Here is a 25,233-nt window from a genome sequence, read left to right as displayed (position 1 = left end):
AGCAAATGGAGTTTAATTTGGAGAAGCACAAAAGGATAGACAAGGAATGTGAGAATCTACTTAACAGGAAGACAATGAAAGGTCTGGATGAACAAGAGACACCTAGGGGCCCAAAGTGCAACTGCAGTTCAATAATCAGCAGTAAACATTGTGTGGAGCTCATTAAAATGGACACAGAGCCCAACAGCAAATAATAGAACATTACAGCACAGTACAGGCCCTTCGGCCCTTGATGTTGCGCCGACCAGTGGAACCAATCTAATGACCCTCTAACCTAAACTATTCCAATGTTATCCATATGCCTATCCACTGACCATTTGAACGCCCTTAAAGTTGGCGAGTCCACAACTGCTGCAGGCAGGGCATTCCACGCACTTACTACCCTCTGAGTAAAGAACCTACCTCTGACATCCGTCCTATAATTACCACCCCTTAATTTAAAGCTATGTCCCCTTGTGTTAGCCATCACCATCCGAGGTAAAAGGCTCTCACTGTCCACCCTATCCAATCCTTTGATCATCTTGTATGCCTCAATCAGGTCACCTCATAACCTCCTCTCCAATGAAAATAACCTCAAGTCCCTCAGCCTTTCCTCATAAGACCTTCCCACCATACCAGGCAACATCCTGGTAAACCTCCTCTGCACCCTTTCCAATGCCTCCACATCTTTCTTATAATGCGGCGACCAGAACTGTACGCAATACTCCAAGTGCGGCCGCACCAGAGTTTTGTACAGTTGTAACATGACCTCACGGCTCCGAAATTCAATCCCTCTACCAATAACAGCTAACACACCGTACGCCTTCTTAACAACCTTATCAAGCTGGGTGCCAACTTTCAGGGAGCTATGCACATGTACCCCGAGATCTCTCTGCTCGTCAACACTACTGAGAGTCCTTCCATTAGCCCTATATTCTGGACTCCTGTTACTCTTACCAAAGTGAATCACCTCACACTTTTCCGTAAAATAATAATAATATTCAAGAAGCTTGACACTTTTCAGGATAAAACTCGATTAGCACCCCATCCACAACCATTCACTCCCTTCACCACCAACACAGAGTGGCAGCTGTGTGTACCATCTATAAGACGCACTGCAGTAACTCGCCAAGGCTGTTCAGACAGCACCTCCCAAACCTGTGTCCATGCATTCTAGAAGAACAAAGGCAGCAGAGACTTGGGGACCCCAGGAAGCTGCCCTCCAAGTCACTCAGCACCTTGACTTGGAAATATATCGGCCGTTCCTTCACTGTCGCTGGGTCAAAATCCCTCTCCAACAGCACTGTGGGTGTACCTACACCACATGGGACTGCAGCGGTTCAAGAAGGCAGTTCACCATCACCTTCTCAAGGTTAATTTGTACTTTCCTATCCAGGGAAGCCCACACCCTTTGAATGTATTAAAAAAATTAATTCCCTTTGATTCCCAGTTTAGATGAGTTAGATCACAGGGTAATACGGCAGTGGAAATAATATCATTAATTGACCCAGATTAATGTGGTTGGGAAATAAAAAATAACAGACAGAAATTGGGTTAAATATTCTAAACACAACACAATTGATCTGGAAGAATTACATTATCCAGCTGACAGTCAGGTGGACCCTAACACCCCCTTCAAGTACTCTTTTTTATTCATTTGTGCGCATCACTGTCTGGCCAGCACTTATTGCCCATTACTAACTGCCCAAGAGGGGCAGTTAAGAATCAATTGTTGGGGCTCTGGAGTCACATCTAGGCCAAACCAGGTGAGGACGACAGATTTCCTTCCCTAAAGGACATTAGTGAACCGGGTTGGGGGAGGACTCCTCCAGCCCCTCCCTCAGCACCATGTCATGTCTAAGGGCTGCCAGTCAATCTGATTGGCCAACAGTGCCAGGAGCTGCAGTAGATAGGATTGGCAGTCCAAATCCCAGCGTCCAAGGCTGGGTAAGCGTGGGGGAATCTCAGGGTGGGGAGCGGTGATGATGCCTAGGAATTTGGACAGAGGATGTGTGAGATGTTGGTAGAGAAGCCAAAGGGTGGAGGGGGAGCACATAGAGAACAGACACTGTAGGGGAAGGGTGGGGCGGGAGCTGCCCAGTGTTGAAAGAGGGCCATTGATGAAGGAACCCCCGCCCTCCCCTCTTCTCACCCGAGGCCTGGGTGGGGTCATTTTTCAGGCTGAACCCTCCCCCCACCACCCATTTCCTCCCATCAGCCTGAGGTTGAGACTGGGAAAGAAGCAAGTTTATCAAGCTTATTCACTTATTAGTCACAAGTAGGCTTACATTAACACTGCAATGAAGTTACTGTGCAAATCCCCTAGTCGCCACACTCTGGTGCCTGGTTGGGTACACTGAGGGAGAATTTAACACGGCCAATGCACCTTTCAGACTGTGAGAGGAAACCGGAGCACTCGGAGGAAACCCAGGCAGACATGGGGAGAACATGCAAACTCCACACAGACAGTGACCCAAGCCAGGAATCGAACCTGGGTCCCTAGCGCCATGAGGCAGCAATGCTAACCACTGTGCCACTGTGCCGCCCAGACCACTGTGCCACCGTGCCCCTTAAGTGATCTTTAATGGTCTCAATTTAGACCAGGCCTCACCTCACCCAACAGGAAAATTGCAGACAGGTCGGTATCTGTGAGAGGCCAGAGGGAATCAAGATTGTTCCAAAATTTCTAGGACGCCCCCCCCCCCAACTGCCCCACTCAAACCCCCAACAAAGCTGCCAGCAGGGAAACAGATAAATTCTGCTCATCATTGTCCCGTGAATCTCAAAAAACAGTGTTTCTACCTCAAAATCAAATTTATTGAGATGAGAATAACAAAATGATTGGCCGCGTTTACTGTGTCAAATATAACAAAAGCCCAGAGCTGGCAACAATGAACGTAGACAAGTACAAAGGCATTTGCTCCGTGGCAATGTTTCACCTAAATAAAATGGTGCTTATCTGGAATCCGTGAATGTGCCAGACACTCAGAAACAATGAGCTGAAAGATTCACAGATACCTGTTCTGCTTCCTTGCCAATAAATCTGGGCAAGTACAAGTTAATTTGCCAACCTCAAGGCATATGCACGCGTGCGTGTGTGTGTGCGTGCGTGCTATCCGTCTCTCGCGCACTGAATTATCCAGACATTTTTCCATTCCCTTCTCCCAGTGAATCAGACAGAGATCTTCACGGAGACAGGCTGTTGCCAAGGCAACCGCACGAGGCGAGCCAAATGGCTGTGAAAATAACGGAGTGAGGAGCGTAGCTGGAGCAAAATAATCTGTCTGGCACTCGCACAATAACAGGGATAATGGAACAGTGGGTGGTGGCGCGGGGAGGAGGCGTGGGGGGGGGGCAGGTGAGTTTCATTGGCTCGACCCGGACGGTGGCACCCAGTTGAATTTCTTTTTTAATCAAAGTTTTATTAGTGGAACAGAAAACACCAGGCAGAACAGATGTGAAACTGTTCAAGGAACATTAAACACTGGAGGAAAAATTAACATCCGTGGCCGTAACAGGCACCGTGGAACTTTCAAAGTGGTCGGCTCAGACTGGAGATTCAAGTCGGGAGGCACGGTGGCACAGTGGTTAGAGCTACCGCCTCACAGCGCCGGAGGCCCGGGTTCGATTCCAGCCTCGGGCCTGTCTCCCCGTGGCTGCATGGTGCTCTGGCTTTCTCCCCAAAGATGTGTGGGTTGGGTGGATAGTCCACGCCAAAAAACGCCCCTTAGTAACAGGGGGACTAGTGGGGTAAATACATGGGATTACGGGGATAGGGCCTGGGTGGGATCCTTGTTGGTGCAGGCTCGATGGACCAAATGGCCTCCTTCTGCACTGTAGGAATTCTATGAATAATGACATTGGGGAGGCAGTGGCGCAGTGATGTTGTCACTGGATTCGTAATCCAGACACCCAGGGTCATGCTCTGGGGACCTGGATTCGAATCCCACCACGGTAGATGATGAAATTTGAATTGAATAAAAATCGGGAATTAAAAGTCTAACGATGACCATGATTATGGTAAAAACCCATCTGGTCCACTGATGTCATTAAGGAAGGAAATCAGACGTCCTTACGTGGGCTACATGTGACTCCAGACACACAGCAATGTGGCTGACTCTTAAATTCCCTCTGAAATGTTTTGGTTTCAGAGGCAACCCTGCAACACCACTGTCCCCCTCACACACTCCACCCTCTCCTGAACCCCAATCCCTCCCACATCCCACACACCATCCCCCTCCCATACCCCCAGCCCCTCCTACACCCCTATCCCAGTCTCATACCCCCTCAGCCCTCCTACAACGCCACCCATTTCCCACACCCCCAGCCCCTCCCACACTGCCATTCTCCTCTTGTGCCACAGGGAAAATGACGCCCCAACAGAGAGAAACTCAGACACCATGAAAACCAAAGTAAACCTTTGAGGGCCCATTAACACCACGGCGATTCACCCAGTGCAGCTACAGAGGGAGACTCACTGGACAGAATGCAACCAGGCTTATTTTGAGGAATATCTCACGTTTTGAGGAGATTGTTCTGCAAGATGTCAGATTTTTAAATCAGGTATTATAAAACTTTGTGGTAATATTCCATTAAACCAACATTCTGACTTTAATCACACCTTCTGTCTCCTGTATCCCAGGTGCACCGGGCTCCACACAACAAACCCATCCAGGTGAGCCCACGCAGACACACACCGAGGAACATTACTGTGGATAAGTACAGACTGGCACTGGTTTACTGCCAAGTAAAATTACTCTACACCCTCTAACGCTGTTCTTTAATCTTTCCACAATGCCACAAGAAAGCGAGCAGTAAATTGCGTTGAAGGTTTTTAGTCTGGTAGCTGTGCCTTCTGCTTTTCACACCAGGCTTTCAAATTCACTACCTCGAACCTCCGAATTTCACTCTCCTGAAAACGTACCACTTTGACCAAGCCTTCACCTAGTGGGCGGGATTTTCCGGCCACATTCGCCCCAAGACCCAAGGTCAACGGATCTGTGCATGGCCCATCCCCGCCTGCTAGGATCCCCATGGTGGGCGGGACAGGAAAATTCCGCCCAATACCTCAGGCTGCTTATTGTCAAATTCTTTTCGAAAATAATTCCTGTGAACTGCATCGGGCTGCGGAAGGGGCTATATAAATACAGGTTGCTGTTGTTGCTGTTTTGATATCTATTTGTACAGCGCCTCGGTGTACTCTGAGGCAATTCAATTGGCTACTGGGAAAAGAAGCGATTGGGGGATAAGGGGAGGCGGTGGCCTAGTGGTACCATCGCTAGACTATTAATCCAGAAACTCAGCTAATGTTCTGGGGACCTGGGTTCGAATCCCGCCATGGCAATTGGTAGAATTTCAATTCAACAAAATATATCTGGAATTAAGAATCTATTGAATCTACGTGGATAAGTGTGTAGTGGTCCAATGGGATGAAGGAGTACAATATCAAGGGTAGGACCCTTAGCAGTGTAGAGGATCAGAAGGACCTTGGGGTCCGGATCCATAGGACTCTTAAATCGGCCTCGCAGGTGGAGGATGTGGTCAAGAAGGCGTATGGTGTACTGGCCTTCATTAATCAAGGGATTGAGTTTAGGAGTCGGGAGATAATGCTGCAACTTTATAAGACCCTTGTCAGACCCCACTTGGAGTACTGTGCGCAGTTCTGGCCACCTCACTACAAGAAGGATGTGGAAGCTATTGAGAGGGTGCAGAGGAGATTTACAAGGATGTTGCCTGGATTGGGTGGCATGCCTTGTGAGGATAGGTTGAGGGAGCTCGGTCTTTTCTCCCTGGAGAGATGAAGGTTGAGAGGTGACCTGATAGAGGTTTATAAAATGTTGAGAGGAATAGATAGGGTGGATTCTCGGAGGCTATTTCCCAGGGCTGAAATGGTCGCTACGAGAGGACACAGGTTTAAGGTGCTGGGGAGCAAGTACAGAGGAGATGTCAGGGGTAAGTTTTTCACTCAGAGGGTGGTGAGTGAGTGGAATCAGCTGCCATCGGTGGTGGTAGAGGCGAACTCACTGGGGTCTTTTAAAAGACTTCTGGATGAGTACATGGGATTTAATGGGATTGAGGGTTATAGATGGGCCTGGTAGGTAGGGATAGGATTGGTGCAACTTGTGGGCCGAAGGGCCTGTTTGTGCTGTAGTGTTCTATGTTCTATGTACATTAAACCGTTGTTGATTGTTGGAAAAACTCATCTGGTTCGCTAATGTCCTTCAGGGAAGGAAATCTGCCGTCCTTACCAGGTCTGGACTACATGTGACTCCAGAGCAACAGCAATGTGGTTGACTCTCAGCTGCCCTCTGAAATGGCCTAGCAAGACATCAAGGACAGCTAAGGATGGGCAATAAATACGAATTATTGAAAGAGTAAGGAGGCTGGCTTAGTTGGTATGGGGATGATGTATCTGCGTGTACACTATAATGTAATGATGCACCGCAGAGCAAGGGTTGACGTGGCACTACAGATTGGCACTGTGCACAGTAGGAAGCATCTCATCATATGGCCAGAGAAGAAGAACGCTCTGTACGCAGCTAGCCTGCTTGGTGGTGGAAGCACTGTGCAGGCCTATACTTGGAACTGTAAATAGTTAAAGCTGGCTCATGAAGGCGTTTATGTTTAAATACACAAACCTCAAGATCACCATCAGAAATCACCGCTGCAACAAAAGGAGCCCCGATTATGACAAGGATTAGCCGACCATAAAGGGTAAATAAACTCAGAGATAAAGTGGCTATTTCCCATTGCTAATGATTGTTGTGTTAATGAACACGCAGCAACTCCTGTCACTGATAGCTCACTGGCAACTGATTTGTTGTGCCTCCTCAATATTTCTCTTAACAACCTTCCGACTTACTCAAGCGCTGAAAATTCAATACAATGGAACTGTTTATAACCAGAATCCAATCAGTCAAAATAACTGGGAAAGACTGACAGGGGAATTAAGGGTTTGTGGGAAGACTGTTAAAGAACATCAGAATATTACAGCACCTGGGGCACAACGTGATGCTCTGATCTCACTGAGTACAAAACCCAGAATCATCAGTGCATTCCGACACGCACTCAGCTGCTGCGATCTGGCAGAACCCACTGTATCTGTCAGAGTAACTTCAGTGCCATAAAATTCTGGAACATAAAATTAAGATGCAGCTGGCATAAAGAGAGAGGGAGCGAGAGAGAGAACCAGAGAGAGAATGAGGGGGAGAATGACAGAGAGAATGAGGGTGAGAACAAAAGAGAGAATAAGGGAAAGCACGAGAGAGAGTGTGAGGGAGAGAATGAGGGAGTCTATGAGTGAGGGAGTGAATATGTAAGTGAGTCCAATTGAGTGAGACTGTGTGAGAGAGTCTGTGTGAGGGAATCTGTGTGAGGGAATCTGTGTGAGTAAGTGTGTGTGAGGGAGTCTGTACGAATGAGTCTATGTAAGTGAGTGCGTGTGAGGGAGTCTGTCTGAGAGGGTCTGAGTGAGTGAGTCGGTGTGAGAGAGAATGTGTGAGAGTGTCTGTGTGAGGGAATCTCTGTAAGGGAGTCTGTGTGGGGGAGTCTGTGTGTGTGACAGAGTCTGTATCGGGGAGTCTGTGTGAGGGAGTCTGTGTGACGGAGTCTGCGTGGGTTTCCTCTGGCTGCTCCAGTTTCCTCTCACAGTCTGAAAGACAGGCTGGTTAAGTGCGTTGGGCATGTTAAATGTGCAGGGTGACAGAGACAAAGTGTGGAGTTGGCCTGGGTAAGATGCTCTTTCAGAGACTCAGTACAGGCTCAATGGGCCAAATGGTCACCTTCTGTACTGTATGGACATCATGGAAATGAGTGAGTGAGTGGGTGAGTGAGTGAGTGAGAGAGTAAGTGGGTGAGTGAGTGAGTGAGTGAGAGAGTGAGAGAGTGAGTGAGTGAGTGAGTGAGTGAGTAAGTGAGTGAGTGAGTGAGTGAGTGAGTGAGTGAGTGAGTGAGTGAGTGAGTGAGAGAGAGTGAGTGAATGAGTGAGTGAGTGAGTGAGTGAGTGAGTGAGTGAGTGAGTGAGTGAGAGAGAGTGAGTGAATGAGTGAGTGAGTGAGTGAGTGAGTGAGTGAGTGAGTGAGAGTGAGTGAGAGAGTGAGAGTGAGTGAGAGTGAGTGAGTGAGAGAGTGAGAGTGAGTGAGTGAAAGTGAGTGAGTGAGTGAGTGAGTGAGTGAGAGAGAGTGAGTGAGTGAGTGAGTGAGTGAGTGAGAGAGTGAGTGAGTGAGTGAGTGAATGACCCTGACATATACATACCCTGCCAGCTGGTAATTTGGTAGGTGTTTCCCGCATGTTGGTGCAGACTTGTTGGGCATCACCACCCCCCCCTGCTTACCCCTCAACCTCCTGGGGAGAACCAATGGCCTCTCTTCCCTGTAGCAGGGTTGGGCCGCCTGTTCCTCACGAGTGGGGAGCAATAGTAAACCCCGCTAGAGGCAATGTCTCCCAACCGGGGTGGGGAGGGCAGTGAGGCGGGGGGAGAGGTGTGGTGGGGGTGGGTGGGATGGGACACTAGCGGGCTCTGAGATTTCAGTCCCGGGCCCGCTAATGAAATGTGAATGCTGGTTTCCGTATTGCAATCAGCTCGATGCCGATTTCCGGTGCAGAGCTGATGGTGCTGGAAATCCTCGCTGTGGAGACATGCAGAGACCATGATCCCCAACGGGAAGCCTGAAAAACAGCTCCTGCTGGACTGCTCTAGTAGAGCAGTGGGCTGGGAGAATCGCCCCCTGCATATCACACCCTCTCCTTTCCTTCTCAATGAACGGTATGCTTTGATGGCGTAGGGCACAAGAAACAATACTTTTCACCGTGACAACAATAAATCAAAGCAAATCAAATCAAATATCTATCTTTGCACCAGCGGCAGATTTGGCTACAATAAGGCCTGTCTATCAATCTAAGCCATTAATATAAATCCTAAATAGTTACAGCCCCACACACTCCCTCCGCAAGTTACAATTTACCAACCTGAAAGTGAGATGTTTATCCAGTCTCTCTGTTTCTACTTAGTCAATCCTTTATCCGTGCAAATATATCACCACTAACCGCACGAGATCTTATCTTAAGCTGGAACCTTTCGTGTGAAGTCACACGACACCAGGTTATAGTCCAACAGATTTATGTAAACTCAAACATTCGGAGTGCTGCTCCTTAAGGAGAAATAAACCTGTTGGAATATAGCCCGCTGCGAAATGACCTCTCATCCCAGACCGACACCCGCATGTCCACGTCATAACCATTTGTGTGACACCTTATCAAATGGGATTTGGAAATCCAAGAGTGGGGGAGGTAGCAAAGAACAAAGAACAACACAGCACGGGAAACAGGCCCTTCGGCCCAACGAGCCCGCGCCGCCATTTTAACATTGTGAGTGCCCTCTTCTACCTATGACCTTTGTCTACGCCTATTGGACTCCATAATAACGGAACCATAACCAGATTGAGGGGAGACTAATTTAGGGACAATTTTTAGCACCAATCAGCCTAAGAGCACATTTTTGGGGGTGCAGGAGGAAACCGGAGCACCCGGAGAAACCCCACGCAATCACGGGGAGAATGTGCAAACTCCCACAGACACTGGCCCAAATCCATGTATCTGCACAGCAAACAGTGATAGTCACTGAGCTGTCACATTGCCCATCAGCTGGTCCAGTTTAAGCGCACACTAACCACATGAAGCACTAGGCAACTCTCGAAACAACATCCAAGAGCAGCCCTCGCACAACCCACTGTGTGTATGCCCCTTGTTGGACAACAAGGTGGACCGAATCGCCTGTGGATCAAAAGAAAAGACATCAATAAACATGCACAACTTATACAGGCATTCACGGAATCCACAGAAGCTCAGAAGTAAGACAATTGAGCCATAAAAATATGTTGGAAGATCCATAGGAATCAATTGATTCCCAGGAACGTCCCAAGGCTCTGTAGCATTTACAGAGCTTGGAAGAGTGGGAAATGTGGATTGGAGGTAGAATGCAAAGTTTTGAATTCCCAATGTTGGGTCTAGCAGAAGCGTGTCTGTAGCGTGTCGAGCCACGTGCCAGCATGAGGTAAGTTCAGGCTTGTAACAACGGTCATGTATCACAAATAGAAACATTTAAAAAAGTCCTATCTTCAAAATGAAGTCAGCAGCACAAGAGAATCCCATGGCATTCAGTTCATGTTTGATTAGAGGTGGTGTGTCGCAGTGCTGCGGTTGTGTAGGAAATCAGTGACTTTTCCCTTCTGAACTCTCTGGCAGAAAGGAGCAGAGAATGGCAGCTTACACGGAGGTTCGATACTCGCAAGGCTTAGTCAGTGCTGAGGAGGATGTGGGGGGGTGTTAGGGATGAAATCAAGATCCAAGGGATGGCAAGGATAGAGGGAAAGGGGCTGGCATACTGGGTGCAGTGGGGACACAGTAAGAAGTCTGACAACACCAGGTTTAAGTCCAACCAAATTATTTGATAGTAAACTCGCAAGCTTTCGGGGTTTGTCCCTTCGTCAGGTGAATGGAGAGTTCTGGCCTCAGACAGAGCATATAACAGCACACACAGTTTACAGATTACTGATTAGAATGCGAGTCTTTACAAGTCTTAAAGATGCCGACAATGTGAGTGGAAAGAGCATTAAGCACAGGTTAAAGAGATGTGTATTGTCTCCAGACAGTACAGTAAGCAAACCCAGGCAAGACACGGGGGTTACAGATCGTGCGACATTCAGTTGGTGTTGTCAGACTTCTTACCGTGTTTACCCCAGTCCATCGCCAGCATCTCCACATCATGACTACTATCGACACAGCAGTGGGGACAGTCAGTCAGGCCAGGAAAATGAGAGGCCTGAAGGGCAGGGCCATTCCTGCCCAAATGTGTCAACTGGCAGAGTCCTTACAGGGCTTTGAGTTCACCTACAACATTCCAGCTATCCTCACTGGAAGAGATTTTCTTTACAACGCAGAGATCAGGAATGCCAGCTGACCTGCAAGTTCAGCCATGTCCCACAACGGGTGAGTACAAAGTTGGACCCAAGAATGAACACTCACTAAAGAGTGAAAACAAAACAAAACATACATCCTTTCTTCCAAAATAGAGAAATGTAACCATCAATAAGTTGCCACTCGTGGGGTGGCCAGTGCATTTAGCTCTCTGACTAGTCTAGCTAGTCTCAAAAAAAATTGATGCTTGATGACAGAAGACAGAGGGTGGTCGTAGAGGATTGTTTTTCAAACTGGAGGCCTGTGACCAGCGATGTGTCTCAGGGATCGGTGCTGGGTCCACTGTTATTTGTCATTTATATTAATGATTAGGTGCGAATTTAGAAGGCATGGTTAGTAAGTTTGCAGATGACACCAAGATTGATGGCATAATGGACAGAGAAGAAGGTTACCTAGGATTGCAACAGGATCTTGATCAATTGGGCCAGTGGGCCGATGAATGGCAGATGGAGTTTAATTTAGATAAATGTGAGCTGATGTATTTTGGTAGATCATGTCAGGGCAGGACCTAATCAGTTAATGATAGGGTGTTGGGGAGAGTTATAGAACAAAGAGATTAAGGGGTATAGATTCATAACTCCTCGGAAGTGGAGTCAAGAGTGGTGAAGGAGGCATTCAGCATGCTTGGTTTCATTGGTCAGAACATTGAATACAGGAGTTGGAACGTCTTGTTGAAGTTGTACAAGACATTGGTAAGGTCACACTTGGAATACTGTGCACAGTTCTGGTCACCCTATTAAAGAAAGGATATTATTAAACTAGAAAGGGAGCAGAAAAGATTTACTAGGATGCTACTGAGACTTGATGGTTTGAGTTATAAAGGGAGGCTGGGTAGATTGGAACTTTTTTCCCTGGAGCACAGGAGGCTAAGGGGTGATCTTATACAGGTCTATAAAATAATGAAGGGCATTGATAAGGTAGATAGTCAACATCTTTTCCCAAAGCTCGGGGAATCTAGAACTGGAGGCCGTAGGTTTAAAGCAAGAGGAAAGAGAGAGACAAAAAGTTCCAATGGGCAATTTTTTCACTCCAAGGGTGGTGAGTGAAATAGAAATGGTTACAGTTTTGTCTTTTAAAAAGCATTTAGACAGTCACACGGGTAAAATGGGTATAGAGGGATATGGGCCAAATGTGGGCAATTGGGACTAACTTAGTGGTAAAAACTGGCTAGCATGGACAAGTTGGGCCGAAGGGCCTGTTTCCTTGTTGTAAATGATACCTGAATAGACAGGGAATGGAGAAATATGAACTGCATAGAGGCAAAACATCTTTAGTTTAGAAAGGTGTCATAAGTTGATGCAGGATTGGTGCGCTGAAGGGCCTGTTTCTGCGCTGTAATGTTCTTTGTTCTTTATTCTTTTATCCCCATCATAAAATCTGCCCCTGGCAGATTTGGAACATTACAAACAACACATTCTTTACCTCTGTAGCCACTCATAGAAATTCTACAGCACAGAAAGAGGCCATTCAGCCCATCAAGTCTGCACCAACCACAATCCCACACAGGCCCTACCACCATATCCACCCACTAAACCCTCTAACCTATGCATCTCAGGACACGAAGGGCAAGTTTAGCATGGCCAATCAACCTAACCCGCACATCTTTGGACTGTGGGAAGAAACCAGAGCACGCAGAGGAAACCCATGAAGACACGAGGAGAATGTGCAAACTCCACGCAGACAGTGACCCGAGCCGGGGATCGAACCCAGGACCCTGGAGCTGTGAAGCAGCAGTGCTAACCACTGTGCTACTCTTAAAAAGCTATGATGTAGGCTATAAGATCCAGATGTCCTTGCATTCTATGTAAAATAGCTGGATTGAGCCATTCTATAAGTTCAGGTGTAGTCTCTATTGAGATCCCTCTGCTATGTATAAAATCTTCTATGCAAAATGCAGAAATAAACTTGACATGGAGCACAATAGTTGTTTTCGGAAAGCTAATTTGATCTTCTGTTACACAATCAGGAATTCCCCAACAAACACTGGTGTTTCTCATCAGGCTGCCAGACAAGTATTAACAGCATTGAGTTACAGGAATTGGACAGAGAAAAAACATGGTTGCCTCAATGTCACGTGGACAATGTGCTCACTCTTCTAATCAAAAGGTTAAACATCCTTCTAAAGGAAGTCAGTGTTGTTGATCAAGAGTGAACAAGAGATTAGTGAGAAATGTGAAACCTATAAAAAAGTATCAGAGGACATCATAATCTGCATTAAAAACCTTCTTCTGTCACATGAACTTAACAAGGATCTAAAGGCATGCGGAAGACATGGAAATATATTCAATCTACTGTTTATAGACCTGGTGACCAGATTTAGAGTTCCTGCAATAATACAAGGCAAGGACAGAAAGATTATTGTAGACACAATTATGGTGAAATTGGTAAGGGACAAGAAGGTGCAAGATTAGGTTTCTGATAGACAAGGGAATTAAGGGTTATGGAGAGAAAGCAGGAAATTGGAACTGATCCACGACAGATCAGCCATGATCTTATTGAATGGCGGGGCAGGCTCGAAGGGCTAGATGGCCTACTCCTGCTCCTATTTCTTATGTCCTTATGTTCTTAAGACTTGGGGCACCTGCAAAGTGATTGACTGCTTTATAAAACTTTGATTCGGCCGCACTTGCGTTCAATTCTGGTTGCCACGTTACAGGAAAGATGTTGAGGCTTTGGAGAGGGTTCAGAAGAGCTTTACCAAGATGCTGCCTGGAGTAGAGGGTATGAATTATAAGGCGAGATTGGGAAAACTAGGGTTGTTTACTCTGCAGCGGCGGAGGGGAGGCCTGATAGAAGTCTATAACATTATGAAAGGCATAGGTAGGTTTGACAGTCAGGAACTTTTTCCCAGAGTTGAAATGTGTAATACTAGGGGCTTTGCACTTAAGGTGAGAGGATGAAAGCAAAGATGAGGGGCAAGAGTTTTTTTGCAGAGAGTGGTACGTTTAAGCCATGTCCCCTTCCACCGAAGCTTCAATGGCCTCCGAGCCCTCCCATATTGGCCTTCACGCCTGATCTTCATCCCTGAAGACCAGCAGTGATTTTTGCCCGCTGCGCTCTCGGGTCGGAAAATCCCAGGAGCAGGGAAGATCCAGCCTGGAGTAGACTTGACGTATTTAAATACTCATTTATATATGCTGATCTGGTTCCCGCCTGGTTATGTCTGGGAGCGGTGGGTGGGAGGATACCGACGAGGTTTGTCACCGTCACAGAAAATGCTAAACCACCCACCCGCGACTGTCCGGCCCTGCCCCAGGCTGGAAAACCATGGCCTTTATGTAAATATGTATGTCTAACACTATATAGATACATTCTATATATATAGGTTGAGAGAGCTCGGCCTTTTCTCCATGGAGAGACGAAGGATGAGAGGCGACCTGATGGAGGTTTATAGGATGTTGAGAGGAATAGATAGGGTGGATTCTCGGAGGCTATTTCCCAGGGCTGAAATGGTCGCTACGAGAGGACACAGGTTTAAGGTGCTGGGGAGCAGGTCCAGAGGAGATGTCGGGGGTAAGTTTTTCACTCAGAGGGTGGTGAGTGAGTGAAATCGGCTGCTGTTGGTGGTGGTGGAGGCGAACTCGTTGGGGTCTTTTAAGAGACTTCTGGATGAGTACACGGGACTTAATGGGATTGAGGGTTATAGATAGGCCTGGTAGATAGGGATAGGATCGGCACAACTTGTGGACCGAAAGGCCTGTTTGTGCAGTGGTTTTTCTATGTTCTGTACATATATAATGTGTATATGCATATATATTATACATTTTTTGTTGTAAATTATAAACAAATTTCACATTTCCCCATTCCCAATATGAAAATTCTAACTGCTTGGCACAATGAGTCTGAGATCTGCAGCTTCTGTTAAAAGTCCATTGGAACTCGCCAACATTCTTTGGAATTGTCATGCCAATATAAAGGTCATTCTCCTCAGTTCCCTCTCTCTTATTTCTGAAGAATTGACCAGGGGGTATTTGGGATTTTGAACAGTGCCAAGAAAGCTATCAGTCAAATATAAAACAGACTGTATCCATTTGAAAAGGCGGTAAGATTTCTTCAGGCCTGTTGCCACAGGCACCAAGGTAACAAACTTCACAACATTGTAATCTTTGTTCTCTGGCTAGCAAATCACCTAGTGCAGATAGGTTCCAAGGATAATCTATAAACACTAAAGCTTCAGATTGATGGAATTGTTTTTGCCTGATGATTTACAATGAGGGATTGCGGTCATGTTTCTGTACTCAAGTTTTAAAACCAATATTAGCTCAGTGAGTAAGGTTCATGTTTATCACAAAGGATGAGGCCATTCAGCCCACTGTGACTCCCTTCACAGAAGCAATGCACCTACTTCACTGCCCCACCATTTCCCAAAAGCCCTGCGAACCACACGAGCTTTGAACAAAGAACAAAAGAACAAAGAACAACACAGCACGGGAAACAGGCCCTTCGGCCCAACCAGCCCGTGCCGCCATTTTAATCTTGTGAGTCCCCTCTTCCACCCATGACTCTTGTCTACGATTATGGCACTCCACATTGGAAACCAGATTGAGGGGAGACTAATTTAGGGACAATTAGTGACACCAATCAGCCTAAGAGCACATCTTTGGGGTGTGGGAGGAAACCGGAGCACCCGGAGAAAACCCACGCAAGCACGGGGAGAATGCGCAAACTCCCACAGATACCGGCCCAAATCCATGTATCTGCACAGCAATCAGTGATAGTCACTGAGCTGTCGTGTCGCCCGTCAGCTGGTCCAGTTTAAGCGTACACTAACGATGTGAAGCACTAGGCTACTCTCGAAACATCCAAGAGCAGCCCTCGTACGACCCACTGCGTGTATGCCCCTTGTTGGACAACAAGGTGGACCGAATAGGAGCATATGCAGCACAGGAGACAGGCAGTTCGGCCCATTCACATTGTGCCAGCTCATAGCCATATCTAGCTATGAAAATATTATAAATGTTTCCACAAGAGGTAGCCCAAAGCTGGGAACTATAAAGTGACATAGATGATTGCTTAGAAAACATCCATTCAGCCCAGCCTGCCCATGCTAGCATGTCCACTCCGCTTGAGCCTTATTTCCACAGCAAACTTGACCAACATCTCCCTCTCTCCCAATCCCCTCAACGCTCCTCCAGCTTCTCCTTAATGGGAAAAGGGTTACACCCTGTTCCTGAGCTACACAGTAAGAAGCCTGACAACACCAGGTTTAAGTCCAACCGACTTATTTGATAGCAAACTCACAAGCTTTCAGGGTTTCCCTCTTCGTCAAGTGGCTGGAACTTCACCTGACGAAGAGGGAAACCTCGAAAGCTTGTGAGTTTGCTACAAATAACCCTGTTGGACTTAAACCTGGTGTTGTCAGGCTTCTTACTGTGTTTACCCCAGTCCAACGCTGGCATCTCCACATCCAATACAGTAAGATGAGCAGTAGAGAAAAGTTTGGCACTCAGTGTTGATGAAGTTGGTTAACAGGATTAAACACGCTCCCCGCCTTTACTTGTTTCTGATTCCCTCTTACGATAACTACTTTTTTAAAACAGCCTTTTTTTAAACATTATAAATTACTTCACGGTTGGAGCATTAAAAGGAGACGGGTTAAAAGTTTAGGAACAAAACAAATTCTGGAATGTACCGAGCTTACTAAGTGTCTCTGGCTGCTCCCATCCGACAAATAAATAAATCCAATCCACCCATCATCCAGTGTCGCAGAGATTCCAGAAGGCAGCTCACCACCAAGGGTGATTAGAGGTAGGCAATAAATGTTGGCCTGACCAGCGACACCCACATCCCTGAATGGATAAAGAAATACTTCACTTCCAGGAGGACGCAAGGCTCCTTGAGAGAGTGCAGAAGACTTTTACCAGCACGGTTCCAGACTGGAAAGGTTTTGGTCACAAGGTGAGTCTGGAGAAGCTGGGACTGTTCTCCATCCAGCAGAGGGGATTGTGTAGAGGTGTACAAGATAATGGCAGGTTTAGATAGTCAACAAAGAAATACCATTTCCAGCAGCTGGTGACACAAGAACTGACAGAGAGTTTGAATAGCAGCACCCCTCCCCCCTCCCATGTAGAGCTCCCTCCCTTGCAGAGCTCCCCATTGCATAGCACCCCCTCAACCTTGCAGAGCTCCCCCTGCATGAGCCCCTCCCCATCCCCGTCATTGTGCATACCCCACCTCACCATCATAGCCCCACTCACACTCAGGCCTTACCCCTACTCAGGTCACACTCCCTTGGCATTGACCCTGGCACACTTATGGTGCCCAACTAGGCACTGCTAGGGTGTCAGGTGGACACTGCCAGGCTGGAGCTGAGCTACCCAATGGATATTACCTGGCCCTGCCCAAGACCCCTAGGGGGTTCAATGGCCTCCATTCCCCACCCCTAGCAAGGCCATGGTGCCTGGTTTCCGCTGGTGGAGACCAGTAGTGATTCTTGCCAGCATGACTGCATGCCAGAGAGGAGGAAGATTCCAGGAGGCCGGAAGATGCCTTGCGGGATCCAGGTAAGTCCTATCAACTCTTGTCAGTTGCTTCACACCCTTCATCAGCAGAAGGGTGAGAATCAGATTCTTACCCTTGTCTGCTATCTTCCTGGCTCAGCATGCTAATCGACTGGCGTGGTGAGCCAGTGAGATCGAACCCAAGGTTTTGGATAATAGACGCAGGGGATTAACTAAAGGAGAATTTTCTCATGCAACAAGTGGTAATAATCTGGAAGCCGTTAGCCATAAGTGAGGTGGAAGCAAAAACATCAAATGATTTTAAAGGGAAATTGGATGGATGTTTGTAGGAAATAAACTGATAAATCTGAGGGATAGAGTGGGGAAATGGGAATACGCAGATTGCTCCATGGAGAGTCAGCACTGACTGGATGGACCAAATAGCCTCCTCCTGTGCTATAAATGACTTTATTCTACACTATACTGGGCCGGCACATTGGCGAGCACTGCTGCCTCACAACGCCAGGGACCTGGGTTCGATTCCGGGCTCGGGTCACTGTCTGTGTGGAGTTTGCACATTCTCCTCGTGCCTGCGTGGGTTTCCCCTGGGTACTCCGGTTTCCTCCCACAGTCCAAAAATGGATTAGGCGGAGTGGCCATGCTAAATTGGCCGTAAGTGTCAGGGGGATGAGCTGGAGTAAATGCAAATCCCAAAATTCACACTTAGAATCATTATTCCCTCAAGCTGACCCTTGGACACAGGAGTTCATACAAACCTGTTGAGCTCTTCACATTTCAATGATTTCTCCCACTAGGGCCTGGTAAACCCACAAGCTTTCAGGGTTTGCCACTCACCTGACGAAGGGACACCGTTTCCGAAAGCTTGTGGTGTTTACTATCAAATAAACTTGTTGGACTTTAACCTGGTGTTGTGAGACTTCTTACTGTGGTTGTGGTCAAGCAGACTCGATGTATCGAATGGTCTCTTTCTTCACTGTAGATTCTATGATTCTTGCCAACCCACTTTGCGCCAACAACAGGAGCCACCAACACAACAAGAAAATTGCAGCAGAGATCAACTTAGTTTCAGTGGAACACACCAGCCAATAAAAATGCCCAAAGTCTCCTCTACTCCCTTAGTTGTTAAAGGAAAACAGTACGGACAATGGAAGACAACTTGGGTTTGATTCAACCGAATAAACAATGTGTACAATGGCCAAATCACCCTGTCACCAACCCACTTGTTACAAGCAGCAGGAATTGGAACAGCTTGTAATGTTAACACTAAATAATTTGTCAATTACCTTCCTGTTATGGTCGAGAATTAGTTACTGTGTTTACTTGCACACGTACAGGATCGACCATCGAGCGTTTTGTTCAAGATAGAATAGAAACGTTTAGGCTGGAATGTTACGGCTGTTCTTGCTGGTGGGATTTTCCCATCCCGGAGATTTGTCTGGATGCTGAATTCTCTGGTGTTGTTGGAGCGGGAGCGTAGCAGGAACACCCATGAAGATCGAGCCCTTTGCCTATTTATTGATGCTTGTGATTATACAGGTTAGAATTAATTGGATTATACAGGTTAGGAGTACAGACTCCCTACGGTGCAGAAGGAGGCCATTCAGCCCATCGAGTGCACCAATTCTCCAAAAGAACATCCTACCCAGGCCCTACTCCCTAACCACCCCCAAACTCCACAATGAGAGCATCGACAACATTAAAAATGTTGATATAAAATCAGGACAGGCATAGATACCTGCCCAGGTTCCCAGATGACTCTCACTCGCAGAGATGCGTTACATCTTTTATGCTGATGTAGACTTTCTCTATTCAATATCAACTTACAACTAGAAAGGTTGAATAGATTAGGACTTTATTCCCTGGCGGGTAGAAGAATGAGGGGAGATTTGATAGAGGTGTTTAAAATTATGATGGGTATAGATAGGCTTTTTCCACTGAGGCTAGGGGAGAAAGAGGACATGGGTTAAGGGTGAAGGGGGAAAAGTTTAAAGGGAATATTGGGGCCCGGGGGGGGGTAGGGTGTCTTCACACAGTGGGAGCGTGGAATGAGCTGTCAAGATGAAGTGGTGAATGCGGGCTCACTTTTAACATTTGAGAAAATCTTGGACGGGTACATGGATGAGAGGGGTGTGGAGGGATATGGTCCAGGTGCAGGTCACTGGGACTAGGCAGAAAAATGGTTCGGCACAGACAAGAAGGGCCAAAAGGCCTGTTTCTGTGGTGTAACGTTCTATGGTTCTACACAACAGGATCTAATATAATCTCACTTGACATGGAGTACTTAGAATCATAGAACCCTACAGTGCAGAAAGATGCCCTTCAGCCCATCGAGTCTGCACCGAACACAATCCCACCCAGGCCCTACCCCCACACATTATACCCACTAATCCCTCTAACCTACACATCCCTGGACACTAAGGGGTAATTCCTTAGCATGGCCAATCAACCTAACTCCTGCACATCTTTGGGCTGTGGGAGGAAACCAGAGTACCCGGAGGAAACCCACGCAGACACAAGGAGAATGTGCAAACTCCACACAGACAGTGACCCAAGCCCAGAATTGAACCCAGGACGCTGGAGCTGTGAAGCAGCAGTGCTAACCACTGTGCTACCGAGCCGCCCATACTCATGGTGTGTTTCTTCAATCTTTATTTCGCAACGTACAGAGCAATAATGTTACTCTATGGCTATAAGGGTTAGAAGTATGAGGTCAAATGAAGGTAAATGTGTCATGTGATCCGGTCTCTGTTTCACTTTGGCCTGTGAGCAGAACACAGCACACACAGCTCAGCTGCTGACATCTTTAAACTTTCTACCCACGTAAGTGTGTTCTCATATGCCTAGTTTAAATAAACAAACCCACAATCCCTAATAAGTGACTTTATAAAAACATGTGAGTAATTATCAATCAGTCTTTATTGTCTTTGAATAATAATACAAAATTATCAAGATGCAATACTGCTCCAATCACTAGGGCATCTCACTTGATTGGACAAGAACTATTTCTAACTGCCCTCTCCCATGTCAAATGCTTTACAGCTTCCTGGCTGTCTTGCCCTCTGGGTTTATTTAGAGTAGAAAAAAAGCATTGGTTACTGTCCCACTGCCAAGGGAATCGGAGCGGGCAAGAGGTAGACTTTGACCTTGCGAGGGATGTTATGGTTTCCAGACCAGTGAGGTGGTAAAATCCCTGCTGAACACTGAGGGCTGGTGTCATTTCAGCAAAATGGCTTGTTCATCAATTGTTGCAAGCCAATGAAGGGCTAATTTTTAACTCCTCAGGAAAGCTTTGCTCAGCAAAATTTTGACCATTAGTGCCTTTTTCAAAATCTTCAGAGAATACACTTTGCCTTGAAACTCTATTTAAAATTAACTATTTCTTCTAAATTAGTAGAAAAATAGTTAAAGAATAAACAGAAGTCTGGCAGAACTAAGGCCAATAAAAACCATTTGCATATCAGGTTTTCTCTACGCATTTCACATAGTAAATGATGCTGTCACTGTTGCAGTGTTGGCAATTCATAGAAACCCTACGGTGCAGAAGGAGGCCATTTGGCCCATCAAGTCTGCACTGACAACAATCCCACTCAGGTCCTATCCCCATCACCCCACATATTTACCCTGCTAAACTACCTGACAATAAGAGGCAATTATAGCATGGCCAATCAACCTAGTCCGCACATCTCTGGACTGTGGGAGGAAACCCACGCAGACACGGGGAGAATGTGCAAACTCCCACACACTCAGTCACCCAAGCCGGGAATCGAACCCAGGTCCCTGAAGCTGTGAGGCAGCAGTGCTAACCACTGTGCCACCGTGCCCCACCCAGGAACAGCCAATATACAAACAGCAGAATCACATAAACAGCAATGTTGTGGAATCTTCAAAATCCAACTGACCCACTTAAGCAAGTAAATAGATGCTCTCTTTAATATCTTATTCAAAGGGCAACACTTCCAACAATGCAGTATTCCCGCATTGAAGGTTCTGTACTCCAGTCCTGAAATGCAGCTGGAAGTCTTAAACTTCCAGCTCCGATAGACAACAGCGTGACCAAGTGAGACACTTTTTAAGATGATGAATCAAACATTAAGATGTGTACAGCATAGGAAACATTGGTGGTCTGTAAAGACAATTGTATTCTTCCCAAGTTAGTCCCTCAGAATTCTTCAATAACACTGGCACCCCCGCGCTACCTCTTCTGAATGCTACAACCAGAGATATCCTCTGCAAACCCAAGCCATATCTCCATTATCACTACTATAATTTGCACATTGATAAGAGAGACCTGTTTCGAAAGCTCATCGTCTTACACTCAGCAGGACAAACACAGGAGTGCCAAATTTCAAACAATCACAATAATTTATACTATAGGTGCTGATCGGTTGGCAAGTCAACTACGATTGGCCATCAAGAAAGCAATGGGGAACTAACAGCTCCACATGTTTCCGGATAATTCAAAAAAATGTGTGGAGCTTAAACATATTTCTTCCATTTGCAAAGAATGAGTTCCTGTATATGAATGTTCATCACTTCTAACAAGAGCAAATAAACCATGTTATGAGCTCAGCTGATTATGTTGAAGTAGTGTAGCTGTTCACACACTCAGGGTTGTTCAGCAAGTGCTGCCCCATCGTGGAATCACATCTAACAGTAGACATTTTGTTGTCAGTGTGGGCTAGTTGTGTATGCTCGAGAAAGACGCAAAGGTTTATTTATTAGTGTCACAAGTAGGCTTGGTTTAACATTGAAATGAAGTTACTGTGAAAACCCCCTAGTTGCCACACACCGGCGCACTGAGGGAGAGTTTAGCATGGCCAATGTACCTAATCAGCATGTTTTTTGGAGGAAACCGGAGCTCCCGGAGGAAATTCACGCAGACTCAGGGAGAACATGCAGGCTCCGCACTGACAGTGACCTGAGGGTTCAATCAGTTAACCTTTGTGCTATGCAACTGACATCACAACACCACTGAAATTCATAAACATTTATTTATTAGTGTCTCAAGTAAGCTTACACAAAACACAGTAATTAAGTTACTGTGAAAATCCCCTAGTCGCCACATTCTGGCACATGTTCAGGTACACTCAGGGAGAATTTAGCACCTAACCAGCACAACTTCCAGATTACATGAGCAAACCGGAGGAAACACGGAGACATCATGTAGACTCCGCACAAGTAGTGATCTGAGGCCGGAATTGAACCTGGGGTCAGTGGCGCTGTGAGGCAATAGTGCTAACCACTGTGCCACTGTGCCCCGCCAATTGCTCAGTTGTGCTAGTGAGCAGAACATCTTTTTTCAGGACTGCGTCCTGTTAGGGAAAAATACCACACGCACAGACTGAAACCACTTGTCCAGCCTCTGGATTACATTTCTGAGAAACTTTGACTTTCCGGGGAAGTTTTGAATTGCGGGCACATTTCAGCTCCGAAAGCAGCATGCCCGAGAGCCATTTACACAGCAAACAATGGCCAGAACAGGACAGTCACTGTCCCACAGCACAGCTTCGACACACCCCATTCCTGCATCGAGCTTGCAAAGTGAGCAAATGGCTAGGGTTCTATTTACCAGATTGCTGATGAGGTCAATCTGTCATTGTTGTCGATATTTAACTTCTGGGGTTGGACAGATCACAAATATGTTAAATATAAACATCATTAGTGTAGCTGCTTCTTGCTGGATCCAATCTGAGGAGGAAAGATTTGTGAACCAACTGTTCTCCATTACCCATAGAATCCCGACAGTGCAGAAGGAGGCCACTCAGCCCGCACTGACTACAATCCCACCCAGATCCTATCCCCCGTAACCCCGTATATTTACCCTGCTAATCCTTCTGATATTTAGCATGGCCAATCAACCTAAACTGTATGGGGGGAAGCCAGAGCACCCGGAGGAAACCCACACAGACACGGGTAGAACATGCAGTCACCCGAGGCTGGAATTGAACCCGGCTCCTTGGCGCTGTGAGGCAGCAGCGCCGCCCAGTTAACTACTTTTTAAGACTCGAATATCTTCTTCAAGGAACGCATTCCCAGCCCAGAGGCTGAGCTGCTGCGAAACTGTCATAAAATTCAAACATAGTCGAAACAAGTAAGATTAGACACGGAATCGGGGGATCTGACAATCACACAATTACAAAAATGTACAAATTCACCAGTTCTGGGAGGATGTGATGGGAGAGACAGTTACTGAAGCCTCCGTTCCCCTGTTAAGTAGAACGCGGCTTTCACAACCTGGCACCGAAGGAAAGGTTTTGCCTGCTCGCCACTTACCCGATGTTTGGCGCTGACAGCCTGCAGCATCTGTTTACGATCTGCTGTCACCGAATGGGCATGAATCAGGCTGCGGTGGCTGAAACACAGGGAAAAAGAGCCTATTTAGTAAAACACCGGGGCGTCAGCCTTTCTATCATTCCTTGTCGGTGTAATAAATGTGCTAACAGGAGCAAAACACCTCTGGAAAAAAAAAAACAGAAATGCAGAGCGCGCTAATGTAGGTATTTTATCGAGTCATTACTCACAGGAGTAGTAATTCGGCCCATTGGGTCCATGGGGACTTTTGTTAATATCTAACAGGTTCTGTTAGCTGGATGTTAAATAGCCAGTAGCTGAAGCAAATAAGGTGAAGAGGTGTTGGAGCATCGGTTCGTTCATTCCACTCGAATGAGTATATAAAGGAAAAGCATCGGGGGGGGGAGGAGGAGGAGTGGGGGAGGGAGTGAAGGAGGAGGAGTGGAGGAGGAGGAGTGGGGGGGAGTGGAGGAGGAGGAGTTGGGGAGGAGTGGAGGAGGGGGAGTGGGGGAGGAGTGGAGGAGGAGGAGGAGTAGGATAGGGAGTGGAGGAGAAGGAGTGGGGGGAGTGGAGGAGGAGGAGTTGGGGAGGAGTGGAGGAGGGGGAGTGGGGGAGGAGTGGAGAAGGGGGAGTGGGGGAGGAGGAGGAGTAGGATAGGGAGTGGAGGAAGAGGAGTGGGGGGAGTGGGAGTGGGGGGAGGAGTGGGGGAATAGAGGAGGAGGAGTGGGGGGGGCAGTGGGGGAGCGGGTGTAGGGGGAGGAGTGGGGGGAGTGGAGGAGGAGGAGTGGGGGGGGAGTGGAGTGGGGGGAGGAGTGGAGGAGGAGGAGTGGGGGGGAGTGGAGGAGGAGGAGTGGGGGGAGGGAGTGGAGGAGGAGGAGTGGGGGGAGGGAGTGGAGGAGGAGGAGTGGGGGGGAGTGGGAGTGGGGGGAGGAGTGGGGGGATTGGAGAGGAGGAGGAGTGGGGGAGGAGTGGAGGAGGAGGAGTGGGGGAGGAGGAGTGGGAGTGGGGAGAGGAGTGGGGGGATAGAGGAGGAATGGGGGGGAGTGGGAGTGGGGGGAGGAGTGGGGGGATTGGGGAGGAGGAGGAGTGGAGGAGGAGGAGTGGGGGGAGGAGTGGGGGAGGAGGAGTGAGGGGGAGTGGGAGTGGGGGGAGGAGTGGGGGGGATAGAGGAGAAGGAGTGGGGGGCAGTGGGGGGGAGTGGGAGTGGGGGGAGGAGTGAGGGGGGATTGGGGAGGAGGGGGTGGGGGCATAGAGGAAGGGGGCAGGGGGGAAGGGAAGGGGAGGGGAGGGGAGGGGAGGGGAGGGGAGGGGAGGGGAGGGGGGTTCTGGCCTGGCCTTAGAGTGGAGAAGTAAACTCTGTTGGTGCTTGTTTCCACCAAATGCATCCCAGTCTCAGCGTCCCCTTCGCAACCAGACTTGACAGAATTCGGTGGAGCAATCACATCGTTCCATTCCCCCCGCCTGATCCCCTTGCTGTGTGTGAGCTTATTCCCTTCAAGATCCGTCCAAGTTATTTATGAAATCATTG

General features: G+C 47.5%; 2 protein-coding genes across 3 annotated transcripts in view; both read right to left on the bottom strand.

Moving 5' to 3' along the window:
* Window positions 1-23,762, bottom strand: part of LOC145359969 (CMP-N-acetylneuraminate-beta-galactosamide-alpha-2,3-sialyltransferase 4-like) — an 87,568-nt gene extending 63,806 nt beyond the window's left edge. For both annotated transcript variants that reach the window (XM_080214873.1, XM_080214874.1), the window contains exon 1: window positions 23,688-23,762. The gene's annotated coding sequence lies outside the window, so the exon portion shown is untranslated. The remainder of the gene's footprint in view (window positions 1-23,687) is intronic.
* The window catches only part of LOC145359799 (uncharacterized), a 29,259-nt gene continuing 27,437 nt past the window's right edge, over window positions 23,412-25,233 (bottom strand). Inside the window, exons 6-7 of the mRNA XM_080214575.1 lie at window positions 23,688-23,766; window positions 23,412-23,474 (exon numbers count right to left, since the gene is read on the bottom strand). Coding sequence (XP_080070701.1) covers window positions 23,412-23,474; window positions 23,688-23,766 — 142 coding nt within the window. The remainder of the gene's footprint in view (window positions 23,475-23,687; window positions 23,767-25,233) is intronic.

The sequence above is a fragment of the Carcharhinus amblyrhynchos genome, chromosome 29, assembly GCF_965287045.1.
Source record: "Carcharhinus amblyrhynchos chromosome 29, sCarAmb.v2.hapA, whole genome shotgun sequence".
Taxonomy (NCBI): Eukaryota; Metazoa; Chordata; class Chondrichthyes; order Carcharhiniformes; family Carcharhinidae; genus Carcharhinus; species Carcharhinus amblyrhynchos.
Note: the sequence above shows the minus strand (reverse complement) of the source record. Positions and strands in the feature narration are given on the sequence as shown.